Source organism: Oreochromis niloticus, linkage group LG7 (assembly GCF_001858045.2).
Source record: "Oreochromis niloticus isolate F11D_XX linkage group LG7, O_niloticus_UMD_NMBU, whole genome shotgun sequence".
NCBI lineage: Eukaryota > Metazoa > Chordata > Actinopteri > Cichliformes > Cichlidae > Oreochromis > Oreochromis niloticus.
The window spans coordinates 63,265,713-63,288,486 of record NC_031972.2 but is presented as its reverse complement, the minus strand read 5'-3'; the positions used below and the strand labels follow the sequence as shown (position 1 = coordinate 63,288,486).

General features: G+C 42.9%; 1 protein-coding gene across 3 annotated transcripts; it reads left to right on the top strand.

Annotated features, from left to right (window-relative positions):
* The first annotated feature begins 831 nt into the window (after positions 1 to 831).
* Positions 832 to 22,740, top strand: LOC100709340 (cyclic nucleotide-gated cation channel beta-1). 3 transcript variants are annotated; one of them, XM_013272526.3, is made up of 38 exons: positions 834 to 1,424; positions 2,791 to 2,872; positions 2,974 to 2,992; positions 3,087 to 3,138; positions 3,225 to 3,330; positions 3,781 to 3,800; positions 3,877 to 3,976; positions 4,387 to 4,411; positions 4,609 to 4,702; positions 4,898 to 5,004; positions 5,079 to 5,166; positions 5,251 to 5,326; positions 5,401 to 5,425; positions 6,942 to 7,281; positions 7,530 to 7,679; positions 7,787 to 7,840; positions 9,693 to 9,760; positions 9,948 to 10,150; positions 10,335 to 10,365; positions 12,084 to 12,276; positions 13,347 to 13,361; positions 14,272 to 14,307; positions 14,609 to 14,707; positions 14,790 to 14,944; positions 15,835 to 16,041; positions 16,499 to 16,707; positions 16,791 to 16,841; positions 16,945 to 17,031; positions 17,194 to 17,258; positions 17,451 to 17,573; positions 17,679 to 17,820; positions 19,012 to 19,171; positions 19,260 to 19,357; positions 19,486 to 19,569; positions 19,689 to 19,807; positions 20,120 to 20,266; positions 20,482 to 20,680; positions 20,765 to 22,740. In XM_013272526.3, exons 2-38 carry the CDS (start codon positions 2,792 to 2,794, stop codon positions 20,996 to 20,998), a joined length of 4,062 nt encoding a protein of 1,353 aa, XP_013127980.1. In that variant the 5' UTR covers positions 834 to 1,424; position 2,791; the 3' UTR covers positions 20,999 to 22,740. The 3 variants fall into 3 exon arrangements, 2 of the variants coding, with proteins under 2 accessions (XP_013127980.1, XP_005471215.1); XM_005471158.4 differs by having other exon boundaries at positions 835 to 1,424; positions 5,103 to 5,166; XR_003221070.1 differs by having other exon boundaries at positions 832 to 1,424; positions 20,120 to 20,680; positions 20,765 to 20,904.
* Positions 22,741 to 22,774: the final 34 nt, after the last annotated feature.

The following is a 22,774-nucleotide window of genomic DNA, read 5'->3' as shown; positions in this document are numbered from 1 at the left end:
ACATCAGTGGGAAAATAGCGGTGGCTTGCTAGCTTTTGTGCGGCTTCCTCGGGTCAGTGAAAAATGTAAAAGGAGAAATGAATGAACTTACCAGGTTGCCCGATCTCTTCACGTTTCTTCCTCCAAGCTCGGTCCTTTATATTCCTGTCTCGGTACAGAAAACAGCTGGTGTCGTACAGCTCCGGGTTGTTTGCTACGGCGTTGATTAGCCTTCCCTCCATTGAAGAATGAAGGGCTTCTTCTTCTTCTTCTTCTTCTTACATTTGTATTGGCGGTTGGCAAACAACTGAAAGGTGCATTACCGCCACCAACTGGTATGGAGTATGGTCTGGAACAACACTCAAAAAAAAAAAAAAAAAAACCCTCAAATCCTGCCAAACAGGTTCCCCTCTTTTAAAAACAGAAATAAGGCCTGATAACTCTTGCTTCCCGATTCCTTTTGCAACAAATCAACAAGATCCAGTTTGATTTTTAGTTTACTGAGATTGTGAATGAAGGGCTTTGGCTGGATCTGCCCCTTTGACCTAGGTTACAGCCACGTCACCAGGCTCCTGATTGGTTGTTGCGGCGCGATTTGACGCTGGAGTTCAGATTTTCCAACTCGAGCGGTAGAGGCGAAACACGCTTATGCACAAAATGCAACACAAAAACTGACCCGCGTGATTTTTTTCGCGAGTCCAACGCGCCAGACGCGGTACACTGACGCGCGTTTCACGAGTTTTGCCGTTTTCGCGACGCAAATCTGCTTCCGAATTTTCGCCGGACGCGCAATCGCGTGTCATCGCGCTCTTTCCATTGACTTTATATGTAAACCTGACGCTCTGGCCACCTCTATCGCGTTCGGTGTGAACACACGATGCTTTATCCCTCACTATGCACTGATATGATGAAGTCAGACTCACACATGCTGAGCAACTGAGTTCAGTGACCCTACAGTCTAGTTTAGGAGCTTATTTAATCTGCAAAATAGTGAGAATGAATCCAAAATGATCAACTTTTCTATGAAAAACAAAGATAAAAGAAATTGAGTTACTTTATCAATCAAATGTAATTGAATTTCTCACTCGTTTAGGATTTAGTTTAACTCTCTGCTGCATGTGCTCACATGTTTAAATGACTGTAATCTGATAGAAAAGTGACCCTTTCCTTTTCTGTTACAAAGTATCCACCACCTGCTGGTTGCTCCGTGTTTTCCCGTGACAGAAGTTTCTAGGTTACGGAGAAGATGTCGCAATGATACGTTTCCTCGCCGTTAATCTGCGATTGCTCAGGGTCTGGGATTGGGCCTTGACCTTCAGGTGCTGCGGGTTAATCCCGTTAGCCCCGCGGGCATCCGCTGTGAAGATCTCAGCAGATCTGTGCCGGCTGTGCCACACTCTAGATCTCTGTACCACCGGCATGCAGAACCACCTGTAGGCACGCAGGTAAGGAACGCAGCTCTGTTATCACGTACACAGTGAAATGTGGAACTTTGTTTGTTACGTAGGTGGTGCTTTAAAACCTGATGGAGCAGACAGCTGGTGAAGTTATTGTGGTTTCATATCCTGTGCTAAATGAGCGTGTGCACTATCTGATCCTCTTTAAAGATTTTTTGAAGCCGGGACTTTAATTTGAAGAACTTTTTTATTTTAAAATCTAAATAAAATCAAACTTAAATTATAATCTTGAATTATTTTCTTTCTTTTTTCTTGTTTTTTTATAACTGAAGGGACCATTTATAATAAGGATATGTGTCAACACAGTAAGAATGACAGTTAGTAGATTATTCGGGGGCCAGATTTGCACTGTTGAATGCATTGCTACAAATCTGAATAGAGGCGCCTCTGATCTCTGCTGATGGGGAACGACAACAGCTCACACAGTTTTTCAAAGAAGTCTTCTCCGTGGATTATCCACGAGAGGATTCTTCCTGGAAATGATTCCCACTGCTGAAAAAATGCGAGAGCTCCAAGAGCTGTGAAAGTTTTACCAGACCTTTGTTGTGCTGTATTATGTGTCTAGAGTCAACCTATAGATGCAGCTGAATGAATGAATCTTTAAGACCGGCCCTCGCTAGGTCACAGTCACTGATAGCTGTCCCCTCAGCCAGGCACCAGTGATGCTGACAAAGAAAAATTAAAACGTATGTTTTAAAAGAACAATCTTGTGATTGACATTTAGAAATAATCCCTGCATTTGTCTCGTGTCCTGGGTGCTGAGATCACGGTGCAGGACCGGTTTCACTGACGTCTCCCCCCCTGCTGATGAGGATTATCTCAGTGGGCTGATGAACTGTCACTGAGGACAATATAGATAACTCATGCATGTATGTCTGAGATCAGTTAGACAAGTGGCTCTCCTGGAGGCTCTGAAACACTCCATCCTCAGTTGTGTGCATAGGCCGCTTCAAATGTTCTCGTTCCCACATTTGGGACGGGTTTCTTCCTTTCTGAGCGATCGACCCCCCGTGGAGCCTCTCGCTAAAGCAGCTTACGGTTTGCTGCTGCTGGAACAAAGTCCTGCCATATAACATCCTCTAACCTTTGACTTCTGTGTGGGCTTTGCATGGCATGCATGAACCTGATTTCTGGGTATCTCTCCTGTGAGCAATAATGAAGAAGGTGAACGTCCTTCATCAGACCCATTAGCTCCAGTTGAGGGCTCTCTTTCAGGCAGCTGAAGAGGCTGCTGTCATGAAGCCACGAGTAAAGAGTTACTGATTTATTATCATTATCATCAGGACGATCAGCCATGTTTGATGAAGGGCTGTTTAAGAGGCTGACTACGTGCTTCTGTGTTTTACTTCAACAGGATGTTTAACTGGGTGGTGAAAGTGGTTCCCCAGCCTCCTGATGCTGTTGGGACAGACGATGCTGCCAAGACCCCTGATGCTGTACGACAACACACACACACACACACACACACACACACACACACACACGTAGCCTGCACTCATACAGAGTAATTAACAGCCTTTGTTTTCTTTCCTTTCAGCCAACCAAAAATACAGAGGGTGAGGATTATCTGTTACCCTTTTATTTTATTTCCACCTTTATCTTTATATGTGCACATGGATCTACAGCAAATGTCTTTAACTTCTCCTGCAGCTGCAGTGAAGACACCCACACTGAAAAATGCAGACGAGGTTTCAGAGGACGGGTAAATGCTTTTGTCCATCAGCTTCTTGTTTGTGTCTCGGGGCATGCACTGTTGCTGACTTCTGTCTGCGCGCGCATCCTTTACAGCCAAGCGCAGACTGGAGTATTAGGCTGGTTGTCTAATGGGTTCGTCAGCGCGCTCCCACAGCCTGCGGGCACCCCCCGACTCAGCAGAGCCAACTCTGAAGCCAAGGTAAGTCTGCAGATGACTGGAGTGTGTTTCTGTGAACTGCTCCTCAAAGTCATAGGAGATGAACTATAAAACACAGAAATCTAAGCTGCTCGTCTCCCTTATGATTTATTCCAGCAACACTAACATGCATATACCACTGTGGATCCTTCTCATGAATAAATCCTCACATGAAGCTATTTTATCAGCTGAGTTTGAACAGCTTGTACAGTTATTAGTTCAAATTACCAAAAGAAAGGAGAAGGACCTCCTCATGATCACCTCGTTAACCATGTGACTGATGAACCAACACACACGAGATGTGACGTGTCACAATCATATCAAAGGATGTGCATTTGTTTTGTTGGTGTGTTTTTTCCTAGCTGTGAATCCTGGACGACTGTTGTGGACAAACTATTTTTTGTTTAGTTCATTTTATTTTCTATTCTTCTCTCTTTTTTTCTATATATTCAGTCCGGAGAAGATGGAGACAGGTACAGTATGACTGAACATGTGCTGAATTTATAATGAAATCAAATGAAATCAAATGAAATTGTGCTTCTCTGTCAGGTCTGGAGTGATCAACTGGGTCACTCAGGGTCTGACCAAAGTGCTGCCTCAGCCTGACGACAAGTACAGAGAGACTGAGAAGGACGAGGAACACACAGAGGTTAGAAAACAAAACCAGCGAATATTTGGTGTCAGTTTCTCCTATGAGCGCATCATCTCTGTGCAGCATGTTTATCTTTAGGAAACACAGCACCAACACTAACCTTACTGACTGTTTAATGGAGTTCAATGAACAGTTAAATCAGCCAAGTGGGTGACACTTGGCTGAAGGAACTTAATACTGTCCCACAGGCTTAAAAGACTAATCGCGTATAAGGATCAAGAGTATAAAGGAAGTTGGTGGGGTGGGGGTATCATGTTAAACACCATCCGTTAGCTTCACTGCTATCTAAACCAGGGCACCAACATTTATAATTCTTTGTTACACTGATAAACAACACCAACCTACTGCACCTGCCACTGTCTCTATGTTAAGTGTTTTTTTTAATCTCTTTCTCTCTGCTGTTCCAGGTGTGTGACGTAGCCACGATGCCAGGTATGTTCCACAATCATGCAAACACACTGCATGCATATTTCTAAAATCACCCTTGATAATTATACAGTGAGTAAATAACGGAATACATGAATTAAATGGTTTGCAAAGGTTTGTTATTATAGCAGCTTAACCAAAGCTGTCCTTGGGTTTATTATTTATTTGTTAGTGATCTGACATCTTCTTTTTTTTAAACTCAGATTTCGACCCACTTCCCCACATCCCTGTGGTGGAGATGGTGTCAGACGACGAGGTGTCGGACACAGAGAGTTTGACACCTCACTTTCCTCCCAAGTGAGTGTAAACCACCTCCTGCTCCACGTTCACACATGACATCCGTAGCGAGGAATAATCTGCACTGCGTAATCTGGATTGCACCCCAAACACTTATAGGCAACCTAATAATATTAAATACACACTAATGACACAAATCACAGAGTTAAATATTCTGCAGACGTTCAAGAGGCCCCCTTGCACGCTCTGTTTCAGTGTGGTGACCTGGATAAAGCAGATAGTTCCTCAGCCGGTCATACTGCCCCCTGGTGCTGTGCCCGTGGAACCGTCAACCAAGTCCTCCCGCACGTCTCTGGATAAAAGTAAATAAAGCCTGAAAATCCCAGTTTAACAGCCAGAAACGTTGACTTTGTTTGAGGATATATTTTTTGTAAAGTGCTTCATGTTGTCTGCTCCACAGTTCTGTCTCCACCACCTGAATCGCTCAGTGGAATCTCACTGGATACTGAAAGCAAGGCCTCTGGGTAAGTCTTGAATAACATCCACGTGGATGAAGCGGGACACACAGTGTGAGGCACACTCCTGACACGAGGGTTTTTGCTCCACAGTGTGGTGAACTGGTTTGTGTCAGGGCTGGGTCTGAAGATGCCTCAGCCTGTTTCTCCATCCAAGGATGAAGCTCATGTAAGTTATGGGGAACAACAAAACCTGACTTTTCTACTTCTGTCATCTACTGATCTTTGTGTCCTCTGTTTCAGACCGTACCTGAAGTCATTCAGAAAGGTGAGTTGAGTTTTTCCGTCTGTATCTTCCTGTCAATACTTTTTGATCCTGAGCGCCACAGTTCACAGTTCAATCAGCTGAATTAATATTCTGTGTTTTCTAATTCTAGAGAAAAGCGTAGATTTTGCAGAAAAGATTTCTTTAACAGAAGAGAGTGAACCCATCTCATTACCAGTAAAACCTCTTTTTTCATTTTGAACAGCTCCTCTGCATGAGTGTGACATTTGCAGACTGCTGCATGTTTGCTTTCTGTTGAAGCAGCCTCTTGTTTTTTCCTTATAGTTAATGAAGAGGTGTTTTGGTCGGACGGTCGGAGCCTAACTCAGTCCCTCTTCTCCTTCTGTTTCAGGGGGGAAGGCGCTGCGAGCCCCTTAAACAGCAGGAGGAGACGACTGGGGGATGCTCTGACCCGCACAGATAGACCAATAGGCTCATTGAACTGTCAGCAGACAATAGGCACTATAGGCAGCTGTGAATGAACACACATGAACATAGTAATATCTTAAACTCACCTTACTGCACTCTGTGCAGTTTAATATGAATGTATTGTAAACTAAATATAACACTGAAAATGTGTTTTTTTTCCTGTAATACATTTTCTGTTTCATACCGGAGCTTTTAGAAGTTGCCGTTTGCTTGAAATTACTGTAGGCTGTGCACCCGAAATCATTTTAATGCTTTATCTGTTAAATTACTGTAACAGTGATGTCCAGTAATGGTTTGGAGATTACATTTGCAGCTCCAAAAATGGGCTGTGACATTACTGTAATGTACCCTGTGTCAGGGTACGTCGTATGTTCATGTTGCCATTTCACATCCATAAAAAACAGCAACAAGAGATACTGTAACAATCCTGATGTACTTACCATAGATTTAAACACCTTTTTATCCTTGATATGATGATTAAATGGCAGCTATGTTCAGTTATTATTGTGTGAGATGAGGACAGATTCTGTTCTGTGTCTTTAAAGGACCTGCATATTTAATTTTAGTCCTGTTTCTTGAGAATATTTTGGGGTTTTTTGCTTAAAGAAAGTTGATCTCAGTTTGGTTCTTGGTCATGTTGCTGTATATTTAAAACTTATCGTTAAGCAGAGCCTGCACGACTCAGTGTAAGATGAGCTGCAGTGTGAGGCTGGTTTGATCTGCGTATGTATCTGCTGTGTAGCCTTGAACTGTGAAATGTGGCCTGGGGGTGTGTTGTGATTTGAGAGAACCACGCTTGTCATGCAGCTGAATGTAGTAACACTGTAATGGAAGGAAGAAGTGAGAATAATAAAGGTTCGGTGTGTGAACTGATTTTGTGGTGCTTTCATCAATAACACCGATAACTGAGAGGTCTTCAAATCCTAACAACAGCAAAATTGCCTACCACCAATGAAATCGCAGCTTGAGTCACTTGTTAAGTCTGACAATCCTCACAGCCGAAAAGAATTATAATAGGATTATAGTAGTTAAGATAAAATCCCCCAATTTTTCCTATCAAACAGTTCTCATGCTTATCGCCCTCTCACAGCATCAGCCAAACTCAAACCAGACATGGTGCTGGAAGACGTAGAGTCAGACAACGAGGGGCAGCAGAAACGTGCAGATCCTCCCAAAGCTCAAGCTCCGTCTGCATCCCTGGTTCCACCATCACCCGCAACCCAGCAGCAACAGGAAGTGACACAATCCTCACAGTCGCTTTCAGTGGAGTCACAGAAATGCAGTGACGCCCCTCCGAAGCCACAGCCATCAGAGAGTGCCACAAAAGTATCTCTGGAAGATGCAGAGACCCAGACAGGCCGCTGGACGCCGTTTATTGAAAACATCAAGAAGGAGGCTGAAGGGGTGGCGTTGGCTACCATGGAGGAGCGGTAAGGATGGTGGACAAATGAAGGGAAACAGCTGCATCATTTATCAGATACTGAATGTTTCAATCCATCATTGTAGCACCTGGATGCTTTTTTAAAGATATTCTCTGCTGTCATATTTAATACCTTAAGACAATGAAAACGGCCAACAAAGGGAGATTAACCTGATTTAATGTGAGGCACGAGACTTTCTTTATCATCAAATGATATTTAGCTCATAGCGCAAGCATTTTGTCCTGTTTTTCCTTCAGTCTGCTTCAGGAGAGGATGGAGATGGCCCGGATGGCTGAAGAGGTTGCCAGGCAGACAGCTGAGATGGCTATTAGACAGATGGCCAGTGAGGGACAGTCCATCAAGCTCTCACTGGGGAGTCAAGAACTGCTGGAGGAGCCTGAAGCTGAGTAAGACGGTGTACTCAAAGCAAAAGTTTGTAGGTTTGCTCAGGTTAGCTTTGGCAGTGAGAGCCTCTTTGTGATTTGACGTGAGGCTCCATGTCCACTCTGACCAGGCTGCCGGTGCCGCTAGAAGAGGAGAGCGAGGTGGAGATCAGCAAAGCCCCAGAGTAAGAATTCAAATAAGAGCTTCCTGGTTGTTAACGTCGTTGTAGGACTTTGTGTGTGTCACTGTGCATATCATAGTAGTCTTGTGCTGTGCATAGCAGATGTGCATAAATGCTGATGTTGTTGCTACCGTTCCCCTGATTGATCCAGCAGCTTGTTGAAAAATAAGTAGCAATGCCCAATATAATATGCAGGTTACAGTCAGTACTTTTTTAGGTTATTTAATAGGAAGAAAATGATGTTGTACTCGTACATACACATAGAATAGTGTGTAACTGCATCTTCCGACAAAGTCATGCATTTTCATAAACTTTATTACTTTCTATACCTTTGGGCAGTTTAATGTGTGGAAGTCTGCAGGCCTGTGCTACAATCAGTTTCTAGCAAAGTGAATTTTATGTCCTTTTATTTATCCTGGTAAAAAGTGATCTTGACATTAAAAATGTGGTTTTTAAGGGAGTTTCAGTTTCAGCTTTCTTTGTCATATGCAAGTTAGCACAGGGTCAACACTGCAATGAAATGTGTTTGATGAGCAGAACGCAAATCTCTCAGCAGTATAAAACAGTATAACAGACTATTATACATATAAATATACACATGTATAAATAAACACATTTTCAGGACTACATTTACAGAGAGACATAGAAAGTGACAGGTGGGGGGGGGGGAGTGCACATAAGTGGCAGGAGTGAGCAGCAGTACAAATTTGAGCAGCAATAGAAGTAGTAACAAATATACCAAAACAGTTTATTATAATGCAGAATAGAGAGCAGACACAGTAACGTATAGTGTGTATAGCTCCTTTGTAAATCTTGTTGACTAGAGTCTGTTTATCAATACAAGCAACGATATTAGACATCAAGAAATAAACAATCACTCTGTGTTTCGACAGCAGCGCGGTCATTTTGTTATCAGCAGGTCCAAATCCCGCGGGTTCTCGTTATGTGATCTTTGCATCGCATCACTGTGTCGTAGCAACCACAGCTTCCCTTGGCAACAGCGGACCCTCTTACCTCCGCGCGCCCGCCTCTCTTCCTCCTCTCAGCTGTTCCCCCGGTAACCCCGCGCACCTGCTGCAGCTGCTTCACGTCCCTGGATTGAAGATGGACGGACATATCGAAACAGAACCTTTTCCTCGTTGTTTTTCTCATATTTCTAAAATCACCTGATGCAGTTTATGCGTCTCAGCAGCCGAATTAACGCGTGTCGATGCTGGTGGACATTTTTCTGTCGGGACTAATAAAGGTAAACACAGCCCATTAAAAAAACGTGTCTATAAAATGGTAAATAAAATGGTAAATGGCCTGCATTTGTATAGCGCTTTACTCAGTCCCTAAGGACCCCAAAGCGCTTTACACTACATTCAGTCATTCACCCATTCACACACACATTCACACACTGGCAGTGGCAAGCTACATAAAAACGCAACGATAAAGGCTACAGAGTTCCTATTTATCATAACTAACGTTTTTCCTATTATGTGTAAACAGTAACTAATGTACAGAGTGAGCTTTTCTGCTACAGGTGGTCACAAAGTCGGTAAATTTGTGTTCAGAGAGAGAAAACAGAAGCTGAACTTTCTTCATCCACAATAAATATTTCTGATATCCAGTAAAAAGCGTGACGGTTTAAATGACTGTAACCTGGTTTATGTGTGTCACGTTGGAGCCTGCTGACAAATAAAAATAAATAGTAGGAACCAACTCTGTCATAATTAAAGTCTATAAAATGTGATTTTACTGTAAGAATCTGCCAACACAATCAGCTGTGATTTGGGTCACCATGAGAGGACAGCTGTGTATTCCCTCTCGCTCCTGGGACGCCCAACAACCCGTCTCTTGTCCTGTTCTGCAGGAAGAACGAGAGCCTTCGTCAGGAGGAGAAGAAAGTTGAGACTGAGGAGCCCACCGTCAACGAGCCAGGTAGATGCAATTCAATTATATATTAAAAAAATGTTTTTATCATTAAGAAGAGTTTCTTTCATTCAGCGTGACATATTTACGTAACGTAACATTCTTCTGAAAAGTATTTACAAATGCAGGACATTGTGCTGTCTGTATGATCAAAGGAAGAATGACTGACTGATTTCAAACCCTTATTGGATCTTAGAGCCGCAGGAGGAAGCCTCGACCTCACCGCCTCCAAGCAGTGAGCCAGTGGAGATTTCTGAGCCTAAGCCAGAACAAGCACCAGAAGCAGAAGCAGAAACCAAGACCTCAGAAGCTCCTCCAGAAGCTGAGCCCATCACTGAGCAGCCGCAGAAAAACGAAGACGACGGTCAAACTGCTAACGCTGACAAGGCTCCTGAAAAGGTAACGTTTCACATCCCGGGCCGTATCACTGCATTGCTCTTGACTCTGTTATGCTAAACTTAACTGCCCGACTGACTCAGTACAGCTAAAAAGATTTTTTTGAATTACTATTTAGAAATCTAATAATATTGTTCATTGGATATTTGATTATTAGTTCCCAACTGTTGTGCGTGTGTTTTTGTAGGAGGAGGAAGCTACTGGGGATGACTGCGGTGGTATGTACCATCTGCTTATTGTCCTTCAGGAAAGTCTCGGGTTGCTTATTTGACTGTAACGCTAGTTCATCTCTATGGACTGTAAATAGTAGATTCATTCACTGCTTGAGTGTGACTGCAGAGTTCATCTGGAGACCAGAAGTCTGATATTGTCATTCTTGACTGGCTTCATTGCTGTCTGACTGCCAACAGTGCCCTTCTCCTACTGTATCTGCGTGTCGCCCTCTCTCCTCTGTAGCTCCAGTCAGCTGTGATGCATTTAAGAGCTGCCTGATGCGCATTCCCTTCACCTCCGAGTGCCTCGACAACATCAACGCATTCTTCAAAGAGAACGGCATCACTCCTCCCCAAATACCTTCCGTGCTTAAACTACCCACCCGGCTGTCTGACTTTACCAAGTACTTACCCACCCTACCCCCAGAGATACGCCAAGAGCTCTCCCAGATCAGACTCACACAAGTTCCCCGAAATATCGCCCAGACTTTCACCGAGCTTTTGCCCCAAAGCTCGGAAGTCTCAGTCGGCCCTACTCTGTCCGGTATTTCCCAAAGCCTCTCAAACGTCCCGCAGAAGCTCTCCCGGTTTCCGAGCTTGGCGCGGCAGTATTTCACGAACATTCGGAACCACCTCAACAGCCTTATGCCTCAAGATGCCTAAGAAACAACAACAACAGCAAAAACAGAAACAAGACAACAGTCAGCAAGATGTTGAACTGAGCCGGCTCGTCCGACACTCCCCTCTCCCTCCTCCTCATCATCCACAGCTGCGATCCCGATCCCCTTCTCCCTCCTCCCCTAACGGCAGCATCCTCGAGTTGCCCAATGTGCCATCCTATCCACGCCTGCCACCCATCGTCAGCTCCCCTTCCAAGCAACCCAGACCCCTATCACATCAGCTGTCTGGTCTATCTAACCCAGCATTCTTCATTGAAGATGACTCAGACATTTCAGCAATAAGACCTGCAGGTGAATCCACATCAGTGTAGCGTTCACTGTCCTCTCACTCCTTGCACATCCTGAACTCAGTCATACTGCATGCGAGTAAACTGTTGTCTCGTCATATGTAACAGACTCTAAAATCAACCTGGCAGGTATCTGACGCTAAATTAAATACGAAACAAGCAGTAAAGGATGCTTGAGTTCAGATGTTTAGCTCGAGAGTGTGTGCAGGTTAAAAAGTAGCTCTTTGTGTTGTTAAAGTAGATTTTCGTGTCTTCTTGTGTTCCTCAAATAAGTTCACCTATGACCCCGAGTTTGCTAGTGCTCAGAACATAGACGGGTAAGGTAAAGAGCCGTACTGAGTTAAGGTGTTCGACAGATTGAAATATACTGATGCCATCTATTTTCTACATCACTTTGATAAAATCTGTCAAATGACTGTTGACAGAAGTGTGCCAGTGAATCATGAGCCAGATTAACCAGATTGTTTGGCTTGCAAGATTAGTAAACTAGTCCTTCACTATCAGGGCTTTCTATACATGGCCTAGTTCACGCGTGAATCCTCTCGCATTAGCCCGTTGTAGGTCCCGCTAAATCGACCTTTCTCCCGGCCTGCCCTGCTCCTGCTTATACTTGTGACTGCTTTGTCTTTTGCGTTACTTGTTTTGTCTTTTGCATTACTTTCAGTAGTACGTGATGTTTACGTTGCAGCATCAGTTTTGCCTGTTTGCAGTGATGCGGTTGCCTTGACTACATGAAAATAAATGTTTATTTCTCCAGAGAGCTCCAACATCAGCCTTCGCCCAGCTGTTAATGTAGAGGATGTTGACTCTGATCATGAGAAGGGAGGAGGAGCAAAAGGAGGAGGAGGAGGAGGAGAAGGGGAAGAACAAATCCCCCAAATCCTCACCCCACAGGACCCAAAGCTTACAACCCTCACTGTTCCTGTGACCCCTTCAGGAGGTCGTCAAAGGTGAGCTAACAGGGGATTTATACTTCTGTGTTACATCTATCCCATAGGTACAAAGCCTACGCCATAAACTGACGTGGATGTAACTGCATTGCGCTTTGACCTAGTGAACAGCTGCTGTGATTGGTCTTTTCAGTACTGGGCTACGTTTTCACCACAGCTTTTGAATTTATCAGTGAGAGAATCTCAACAAATGGACTCACATATGTCAGAAAATTCCTGTTGGGAGATTTTCCCTTACACCTATTACAGTTGTTTTGGCAAAGCTGAAAAGCTTGAGGGACAATTTAATGCACCTAAAAAACCAAAAAACATTACACGGCCACGACAATGAGTGACGAGCCGGGAAAATAAAGTGGCAACATTTTCCATTTTTCCATCATGGATGGCTCCGCATGTGAAACACTGTGACATCATAAACACCACCATCCACTTACATAGTTTACACTATTAACACTGCTCTACAAATTCACAGCAGAAGACTAAATCAGCAGTAAAACTGCACAAACATCCATATTTTTAATATTATCACTAACCAAAATAATTATGCTCTTAACTGCTTTGCTTCTATAAAACTTGCTGTAAGATTTAATTAAACACTAAATACTTTCTGTAAGCTCTAATTATAAATAATACAAAGCCACGTGTTGACTTTGTTAGCTGTTTTTTTTGTAAAATACACTAAATGATGAAGATAAAAAGCTGTCCTGCTGTCTGAGCAGGTCAGGTTTGAAGTCGTGGTGGGAAATCGTGGATGCCACGTCCTCTGGGCTAAAGAGGAGAGCAACTGTGCAGCTTGTAATCAGTGCACAGTTGAAAAGTCTGTACCTCTGATGGTACGGGGGCAGATTAGTGCCCATAGCATGTCTGTGAGGGCACCGTTAATGCTGAACAATATCAACAGGCTTTGTTTTGCTTATTTTTTTCTGTGTCTTTAAATGCAGCTTTGGTTGTACATTGTCAACAGATTAGTGTGTGTTACATTTAACATTTTGCACTCACGTTTTGATCTCAGTTCATCTCAACTAAATATTTTTAACCCTTTTCTCTCCCCTTACGCTTTGCATCTACAGTAAAGGAGATAAAGAGTAAGGATACTCTTTGAATTGTACCTGTCTCCTGGGGCATTTGTGCACGCTCTTCCAACAGTGACCACTTCCACCATGACACTATAGATATATATGTGTATTTGTGTAGCATATATGCAATCCTGCCATTATATCTCATAACACAGAAATAAGAAGTAGACTCACTGGGATACATGATTCTGGGTGTGAGCTTCTTTTTGTCATGTGAAGCACTTTCATCCAAATATTTGTTGCAGCAAAAATAAAAATGCAGTTGTATAACGTTTCATCATACAAGACGTTCGCTGTCAGAATTGTCACATATGTCTTTCATTATTACATTTACCATTTTGGAGTGAAATGCTTCACACTTCCTACAGTCTGTTATGCTTTCTGTGATTCACCCTACTGCCCCCTACTGTCCATCTTGTTGCTCTGCAGTCTGCAGTCTTTCCAGAGTCACTACTACTGTTGCTTTTGTCTGTATTTTAGTGTCCTGCAGAGAAATGTACGTGCACTCAGAAATATATCCTATCCTTTCTGCACGTAAAAACTCTGAAAGCTGCCAAAAAATTACGCACACAAGGAAACCGGCACGTACAGTTTATGCAGAACACAGCAAACAGTTTGTTTTATGAGTCGTTTGGAAAGAGTGCTTCCTGTTTTGTGTTGCTGTGTCTTGTGATGTTCTGTTGTAAAGTGTGATGGTACTGTTTCTACTTTTGCACGGCTCTGTGCTTTTGGCTACTGTATGGTTGTTTTCATAACGTAGCAAAAGTCAATAAACAAATGCATCGCAATCCTGCGCTTGTATCATCACTGTGTCACCTACCTGTCACATTACTGTAGGTATTTAGCCTTCCTTCTTATCTGTGCCCTGGATTAACTCCACGTTTTTCCCTGCTTGAAACTCCGTTCTTCTGTTTGACAGTAGTGGAAGGAATCACAGGAGTGTCTGGACAAAGATGTAAGATTTCCGATCCTTTTTGGTGTCCTGCTACTTTTTCATCCACTTGCTAATAATTTATCCATGCACTTTCACATCTGAGTCCATGCTCACTTATTTATTCAGTCATTTCCATTTTCACAGTCATTAAAATGGATAGCTGCATGTAGCTTTTCTTTATTTTTCCTTACTTCTTTTGTCATTGTTTTCACCATAATCTACAGTGACATTAGGTTTTACTGTGTGAAATGAAAGAGAATAATGTGACTAAGGCAGCACAGTCTCAAAGTTAAAAGTTGCCCCGTCTGCCTGACTTTGACAGCAGGAGGCTTCATTCTGAAAGTGAGGATGACGATGAAGAGGGAAACACCCCCGTCAGAGCCTGGCCCAGCCAGTCCAGCCTGCACAGCACAGACGACGTGTGAGCGTGCACACACCAAGATAAATAAGTGACATAAGAAAAATCAGCATCATCTAAATAAATTTACGGCTCTGTGTCCAAGTCTGAAAGAACGTCCAGCATCTTCTGCCAGTCAGACCAGCACGGTGGTCAACGAGAGACTTCAGGAGCTCGTCAGGATGTTCAAGGAGAGAACGGAGAAGGCCAAGGAGAAACTCATCGACCCAGACAGCTCGGATGAAGACAGCATTATCACCTGTGAGTCTCACACACAAACTGAACTGACACATGTTTGAGAAACAAGTCGAAAAGATTTGCCAGTACATTTCAGTTCGTGTGGATAGTAGCATGTGTGTGTGGATGTTACAGTGCACTTCAATTCCAGGTACAAAGAGTCTTGAGCCTTGCACAGCCATGAAAGCTGCCACTCAAACACAAGACTGATAAAATTACATAAAACTGCCCAGTGACTGTCACACACAGGTGAGCAGCTTCTGCCACCCACTCCTCAGCCACCCACAGACTTTTACCCACAGTGTCCCTCATTCATCCCTCAGTGAATGCCTCACTTCCACTATGTAGTTAAGCCCTTCCCAAAGTAGCTTCTTGTAGGTCACAGTCTTAAAGACAAACAGATAAACCAGTGCGTTGTTTTTAGCTAGGAGGTTTGTTTTATAGAGAAATGTCAACATGTGCAGATTTGTGACCCCAGGAAGCTGCTAAAACGTTACAGCCAATGGGATCCTAATAAACTAAACCAAACTAAGGTCTGTGTGCACACATGTGCCACAAACAACTCGGACAACAGGCTGATCGGGTTTTCCCCTTTTTTTGTCACGACTGCTTCTAGCTACATTTAGCATCTGTTATTATAGCACCCAGTGAGGAGGTGGTCATGTAACAAACACTTTGTGTCACTTTTAACTGTGCTAAAGTCCAACATGTCATCTGTGGCACCCTGTAAACAGCTGTAGTGCTGCGTGTCATGTGGTCTACTTGAAGACGGATAAACCTTTAACACTTTATTTGTTCCAGTAACCGATTTTTATATAAATGTCTACCAAATGCTAAGAAGGTAATAAAGCTTCGCTGAATCTTATCTTTAAGGCACTCTTTTCTTCTTTCCTTTTGGCCCTTCCTTCCTCAAGCTCCTCCTCAGCCTCCAGCTGCTCAGCTCGCTCCTGGAGCTCAGCCGCCAGATGAGAAAGAGACGCAAGCAGGTCCGTCAGGAGGCGGAGGAGTAGAGAGTGGAACAGAGGAGGAGCATCCTGGCCGTTGCTGCAAGGTGAAAACACCTTGGTGGATACGAGCCTGTGTGCGATTCCGTTTCCCCGCCAGCATCGACCCTTTCACCAGTGAGAACCCAGCGAATACGTCACCCTCTGCCGCCTTCAGTGTTGTGCTGGACAATTACTGGAATCATACCTCACACACACCCACAGGCTAAGCCACACAATTCTGACCAGATATTTCTGAAAAACAACTCCACACGCATTTATCAAGTGCTTTGATTCTTATCTTTAAAGGAAAAGAACACAAGAAATATGATTACATCTTGTGAGGTTTGGGAAAAGGTCAAACGACTGCAGTATCCCGTTATTTACAGAAACCCGTGTTCCAATCATCAACCATTTACTTTTTTTAAGACTTTCTCTTTTCTTATTCTTTTGCATGTTTTCTTTAATAGTACTTCGATCTTGCATGGTGGTAGCTGACGCTTTCTTAGTTACAGATCCAGTCTCTCCTGGTTTACACTCTGCACCCCTGTGAACTGTCCACTCACTTAATTCCCTGATTTCTTCCTCTTGTCAGACCTGATGTACGTGCTGTGGATGTTTTTGGTATCTCTGGCCTGGAACTGGAACGTGTGGTTCATCCCGGTGCGCTGGGCCTTCCCCTACCAAACCCCGGACAACATTTACTACTGGCTGTTAACCGACTACCTGTGTGACCTCATTTACATCCTGGACATCGCTGTTTTTCAGCCGCGCCTGCAGTTTGTGCGTGGAGGGGACATAGTGGTGAGTAAGTCAAAGGAGTAATGTGGACCCTTGTTGTAGTTTAAGAGTATAATTGTGCACATTTTGCTTTGCTTTCGTTACAGTGTGACACAAAGGAGATGAGAAAGAATTACATGAAAACCAAACGTTTCAAGGTAAAACATTAAGAAAGTGAAGTACATGTCCAATGTTGTGTTTTCTTTGCATTTAAAGGGTAGAATCAGTCATTAAAGTGAGATCCTGTCGTCTCATTTCCAGTTTGATGTGGCCAGCCTTGTTCCCCTTGAGCTCTTCTATTTTAAAACTGGCATCAACCCTCTGCTTCGCTTACCACGGCTGCTGAAGGTGAAACCCTGACACCACACACCGAACGTTTCCTCCAACAGTCTCAGTGCTCGTTCATTTCCTGGGCTCTACATCACCTTTAGTTTTAGGAATCAGTCATTTAGAGTTTCATCACAGTTTCAAATACTAAACTCTACAAATATTTTCCTTCCATATCTGCAGATCAACTCCTTCTTTGAGTTCAATGATCGTCTGGAGGCCATCTTGACCAAAGCCTATATCTACAGGTCAGCGTCAGACTGCGTTGGTCGTGTCCTGATATGTTAGCACTCGAGTGGCAGGAAAAAATTGTGACTGTATTGTCCTCATTTCCTTTTTGAAATAGTTTTCAGAGACATAAAAAGCTACCGTGTCACAGGTGAACCAATCTGCCGTTAGATATGCATTTCACACATTTTGCTGTGTTTTCCATCTCTTAGGGTGATTCGTACCACCACCTATCTTCTTTACTGTCTGCACTTTAATGCCTGTCTCTACTACTGGACCTCTGACTTCATAGGACTGGGACTGACTCAGTGGGTGTACAATGGCGAGGGTAACAGGTTGGTGGGCTGTTTTTAGTAGCGGCCATGTGTTTTTTAACCAAATGACTGCTGCTTTGAAGATAAGAACATGTTAAAACTGAGTTTTTCCTTTTCTCTCCTCAGTTACATTCGCTGTTACTACTTCGCAGTGAAGACCCTGATTACCATTGGGGGTCTGCCAGATCCCACCACCCTGTCTGAGATCATCTTCCAACTCATCAACTACTTTATCGGAGTCTTTGCTTTCTCAATCATGATTGGACAGGTAGGCGTACACGTGCGCCTCATGTACAGTGCCATGAAAAACTCTTTGCCCACCTTCCTGATTTCTTTTTTAAATATTTTACTCACACTTAAATGTTTCAGATCATCAAACAGATTTTAATTTTACACAAAGATAACCTGAATAAATTGAGTTCAGTTTCACTAACCGTACCCAGGCCTGACACTAGAACGTGTCTGACCAAGTCCGCTAACAGAAAGCAGCTCATCACTGCACGATGTAAACAAACATGAAAAAGTCATTGACACCTGTCAGTCTGGAAAGAGTTACAGCGCATTTCTAAGGCTTTGGGACTCCAGCGTTAAAGAGCCGTTATTCACAAATGGAATAAACTGGAAACTATGGTGTGTTATGGCCCTGAGCGTATTTTGGATCACGTTGGCTGGATTTTGTTCTGTGTCCTGTGCCTTTAAGAGTCTCTGCAGGTCCTTCCTGATTGGAGAGCTGGCAGCTGCTGATTGGTTCCATCATCAAGTGGCTGTTTTAAAAATCCTCTCCAGCAGTTGTTTCCCCTGAGCTGTCTTTGCCTCCAAACCTTTATCTGTGATAAACTTTCGTGTGTGACTTCAGAGAATTGCTAGGTTTTGTATACAGTGTGTAGATGCTTTCACTTGTAAATACGCTCTGAAGCAGAAGGAGTGGACTGCCTTCTTTCTCTTGTTTATTCAGTTAGGGAGTTAGCAGTAGCGCTTGTCTTGTATTTGGTAGCGCCTCCTTTTTTGGAATAGCTTGTTTGTTATTTTGGCCTTTGTTCACCCCGGAGTTAAAGCTTTCAGTTTTTGGTAGCAAAAAATCACCTTAACCTGTAAATTGGCTTCTGGATATGGCTTTGGGGACCGGGGCGGGGTCACCTATCTTTTAACCTTTATGTTGCATTCCTGTACTCCTAGACCAGGACGTAACGGGTGAAGCTTCCAAAGGAGTGAAAAAAAGTCTTGATGATTCTCAAGACTTTGGGGAAATATTGTGTGGACTGGCGTAAGACTAACACACAACATCATACAAACAGTCCATCGTGGTGGTGTGATGGTCTGGGGCTGCTTTCATGATGAAACATTTAAATGTGACAAATATCGAAAAAGAAATCAGAAACGGGGCAAATGTATGTAACATTAAAAGCTTGTGATTGTTTCGGGACACTAATGATCCTCATTTTCCTCATTTGTTTGTCAGATGCGTGATGTTGTTGGTGCAGCTACAGCAAGTCAAACCTACTACCGGAGCTGCATGGACAGCACTATTAAATACATGTCCTCCTACCGCATCCCGAGAGACGTCCAGAACCGTGTCAAAACCTGGTATAACTATACCTGGCAATCACAAGGCATGCTGGGTAAGGAGGGCGTGATATATTTGCATTCATCTTGCGCATCCAATGTTTCAGTCATACCTAACAATTTGCTTCTTCCTTTACCATCCAGACGAGCAGGAGCTGCTGAATCAGCTGCCAGATAAAATGCGTCTGGACATAGCGATAGATGTCAACTACTCCATTGTGAGCAAAGTCCCTCTTTTTCAGGTAGGAATTAAAAATACAAAATGTAGAACATACTGGTAGGCTTCACTTAATCTCACTTTTTAAAATACTTTTATGCATCTACAGAAGTGACGCCGAGGTTGTTTTATTTTGGCTTTCCCTCCTAACAGGGTTGTGACAGACAGATGATTTTCGACATGCTGAAAAGCCTGCGCTCTGTCGTCTACCTCCCAGGGGATTATGTCTGCAAAAAGGTACACGTGCTTCTTTCTCCATGTTCTGGTGTATGAATAATGTCAAATATTTTCAGTTTGCTGTTTTTTTTGCTTGATCTCTGTATAAACACCTGGCTCGGGTATTTCACTTCTCTAAGGGCGAGGTGGGTCGGGAGATGTATATCATAAAGGCAGGAGAGGTGCAGGTGGTTGGAGGCCCAGATGGGAAGACTGTATTTGTCACTCTTAGAGCGGGATCAGTCTTTGGAGAAATCAGGTAAACAATGGTGCACAATGAAGAGTAAAGGTAAAAAAAAAAAATGTTTTCAAACAAAGTTACAGATTACAGTGATTTCACACATACAAACAAGTATAGAGCCAAAAAAGATTGCAGTATGAGAAACGTTATTAAAATAGTGCCGCACCTGCTGTGTGATGCTCACACTCCAAGGTCCCAGAACCATTTTTATACATCAAGCCAAACAGTTACATTTATAGAGAAATTCCTTTTTCCTGAAATGTAAAAATGCCTTTTAAAAAAAAATAATAAAAAATGCTGTTTTTAACCACAGTGCTCTTTGTTTGGTAGCTTGCTTGCAGTCGGCGGGGGTAACAGGCGCACAGCCAATGTGATTGCTCATGGCTTTGCCAATCTATTCATCCTGGACAAAAAAGACCTGAATGAGATCCTGGTCCACTATCCGGAGTCCAAGAAACTGCTGCGCAAGAAAGCCAGGTTGAATATGAATAGAAATAATAACACTTTTTCCTGTATTTGTCCTGTATCTGTACTGTATGATCCCCCCTTATTGCCAGCTCATCCAAAGCTTCGGTGCTGTCGGCCACCCATTATCAGCTCAAGTAGCTATGACTATGCAGGGCAGCTTGAGTTTCCCCCCTTTTTTCTGCTTACAGTTGTCGTTAGCCTGGTTATCCTTGTCTCAAACACAGGAAGATGCTTAACAAAGGAAAGAAACCTGAATCTAAAGAAGAGGCTAAGGAACCCCCTCAGGTACCAGCAGCTCCTGTCAGGGCAGAGACGCCCAAACTGTTGAAAGCAGCTCTTGAGATGACGGAGAGATCGTCGGGACTTAAAGGAGCTTTGGCAAAAGTCAAAGAGAAGACGAACAAGTCCAGCATCTCCTTACAGGTAAACATGATCAAACCCTGAGCTAACCCAGCAAGTCATCTACTTTAAATAGAAGATTTATTTACTCTCCTCTTCCCTTCTCAGCCGTCGATCTCCTCCCCCCTCCCCCCTCCATCCCCCGCCTCCAGCTTGGAACCTGACAGGGAAGTGGACACGCCGTCACCCATGTCTGCCGGCTCTCCGACATTTCGCTCTGCTTCCCGGTGTCGGTACTCTGCGATGCCTCAGTCACCCTCTGTGTGCCACAGTGACACAGTCACAAAGGAGCCAATCGGTGATGATGAAGGAAACGGGAAGAGGAAAGAAAAAAAGTCGTGATTACTTTCTATTTAGTTCAATTTATTTTCAGTTATATAGCGGCAAGTCCCAATAGCTGCTGCCTCAAGGCTCTTTAGACTTTAGGGTAAAACTATGATATTAGAGAGAAAACCTCAATAATCAGGTTTCCCCCCCCCTATGAGCAAGCACTGTGGTGACAGTGGGAAGGAAAAACTCCCCTTTAACAGGAAGAAACCTCCAGCAGAACCAGGCTCAGGGAGTGTCTCAATACATACATACATACATACATACATACATACATACATACATACATACATACACACGATTTCCGGCCCATTTTCCTCGTCTACACAGAGTTTACGTGACTAAATTCATTGTAGCTACGATGAGTAAATTCTGCAGGATTGAACTTGTTGTCTTTCTGTGAAACAGGAAAGGACAAAATGTTTTTGCTGTTGTTGTCTGCTGAATGTTTACGGATTCTTTTGTAAACTTGAAAGTACGATATGCCTTAAATGTCTGACTCTGTGTTGTGTTGGTGTAAGTTGATTTGAACAAAGATACTGGGTAAGGTTGTAGCAACATCTCTTAACTGCAGTATATGTTACACTTTGCTTTACAATTACATATATATTATGTATCAAACAGTTTATCACTATTTACTAAGATGTAGCCTACTGATGTAATTAACCTTACTACAGTTGATCTTTTTATGTTCATGTTTTCTTTTCTTTTGTACAATAATGTAAATATATTTTTTTATTTATATAGCTCGCACACAGTTTAATTTTAAGTCACTGTGCTGTTTGTGTTGTCACAAGACGTACAATAACTTTAGAAATGCGAAATGTTTCATTTGTGCTGTAAATGCTTAATATAGTCGCACAGCAGTACTTTTGTATAGATGTACTAACTGTAGCCACAAACCAGCTAACCACACTGCCAGACGATCTATAGAAAGGAATCTGTGTCTTCAGTATCATCAACAAAGGCCTGTTTTTTCGAGTTAATTTTATTGAAATAAATAAATTTTAGCATCTGTCCTTGTCTTTGACTTGTATTAAAGGTAAAAAGAAAAAAAAAGACATCCTGAAAAGTTAAAACCACAAACTGAAACTAAACTAGATGAACTAAACAGGAAACAACAGGATGTGAAACCAGTTAGTTCTGGTGGCTGAAACAGCTAACCACAGACCAGGATCTGGTTCTTGGTTCACTCAAGTTCAAATCAAGAACAAATTTGACATACATTTTTACTTGATGCACTTCCTGGTGTTTGTTCCAACATATTTTAACTTTACTGATACTAAACTGGAGGTTTGTAGTATTTGTTGGGGGGAATGGGGCTTGAATGATAAATCTAGTTAATCGGGATCTTTCCGTTTTCATTTTCTTTTCTTTTTTTGCAGGTCAATACATGGGTTAATTAATTCTTAATGGCCAATCCCAAAAGTTAAGTTGCAGTCTTCTATAAGACACCTGTCATACAGGGGGGGGGATTTTTCTGCATGAAGTAATTTTAAACGTTTTTGCATTTTCACTGCGGATATTTAGTATTTTTACGGCGTGTTATTGACCCACAGTCATATCTGTTCCATTTTTGAACTGATCATCACCTGCATTCATGTATATATCTATCTGCTTAGCACTTTTAATTTTTATTTGTATGTTTATTTAAGTGTTGTCTTACAGTATGTTTTGCACCAAGTACCGAAGCAATTTCCTAATGTTGTAAACCTGCTCAACATTTGGCAATAAAACCCTTTCTGATTCTGATCTAACAGCTAACCGCTTCTTCTGGGTCACACCATCGTC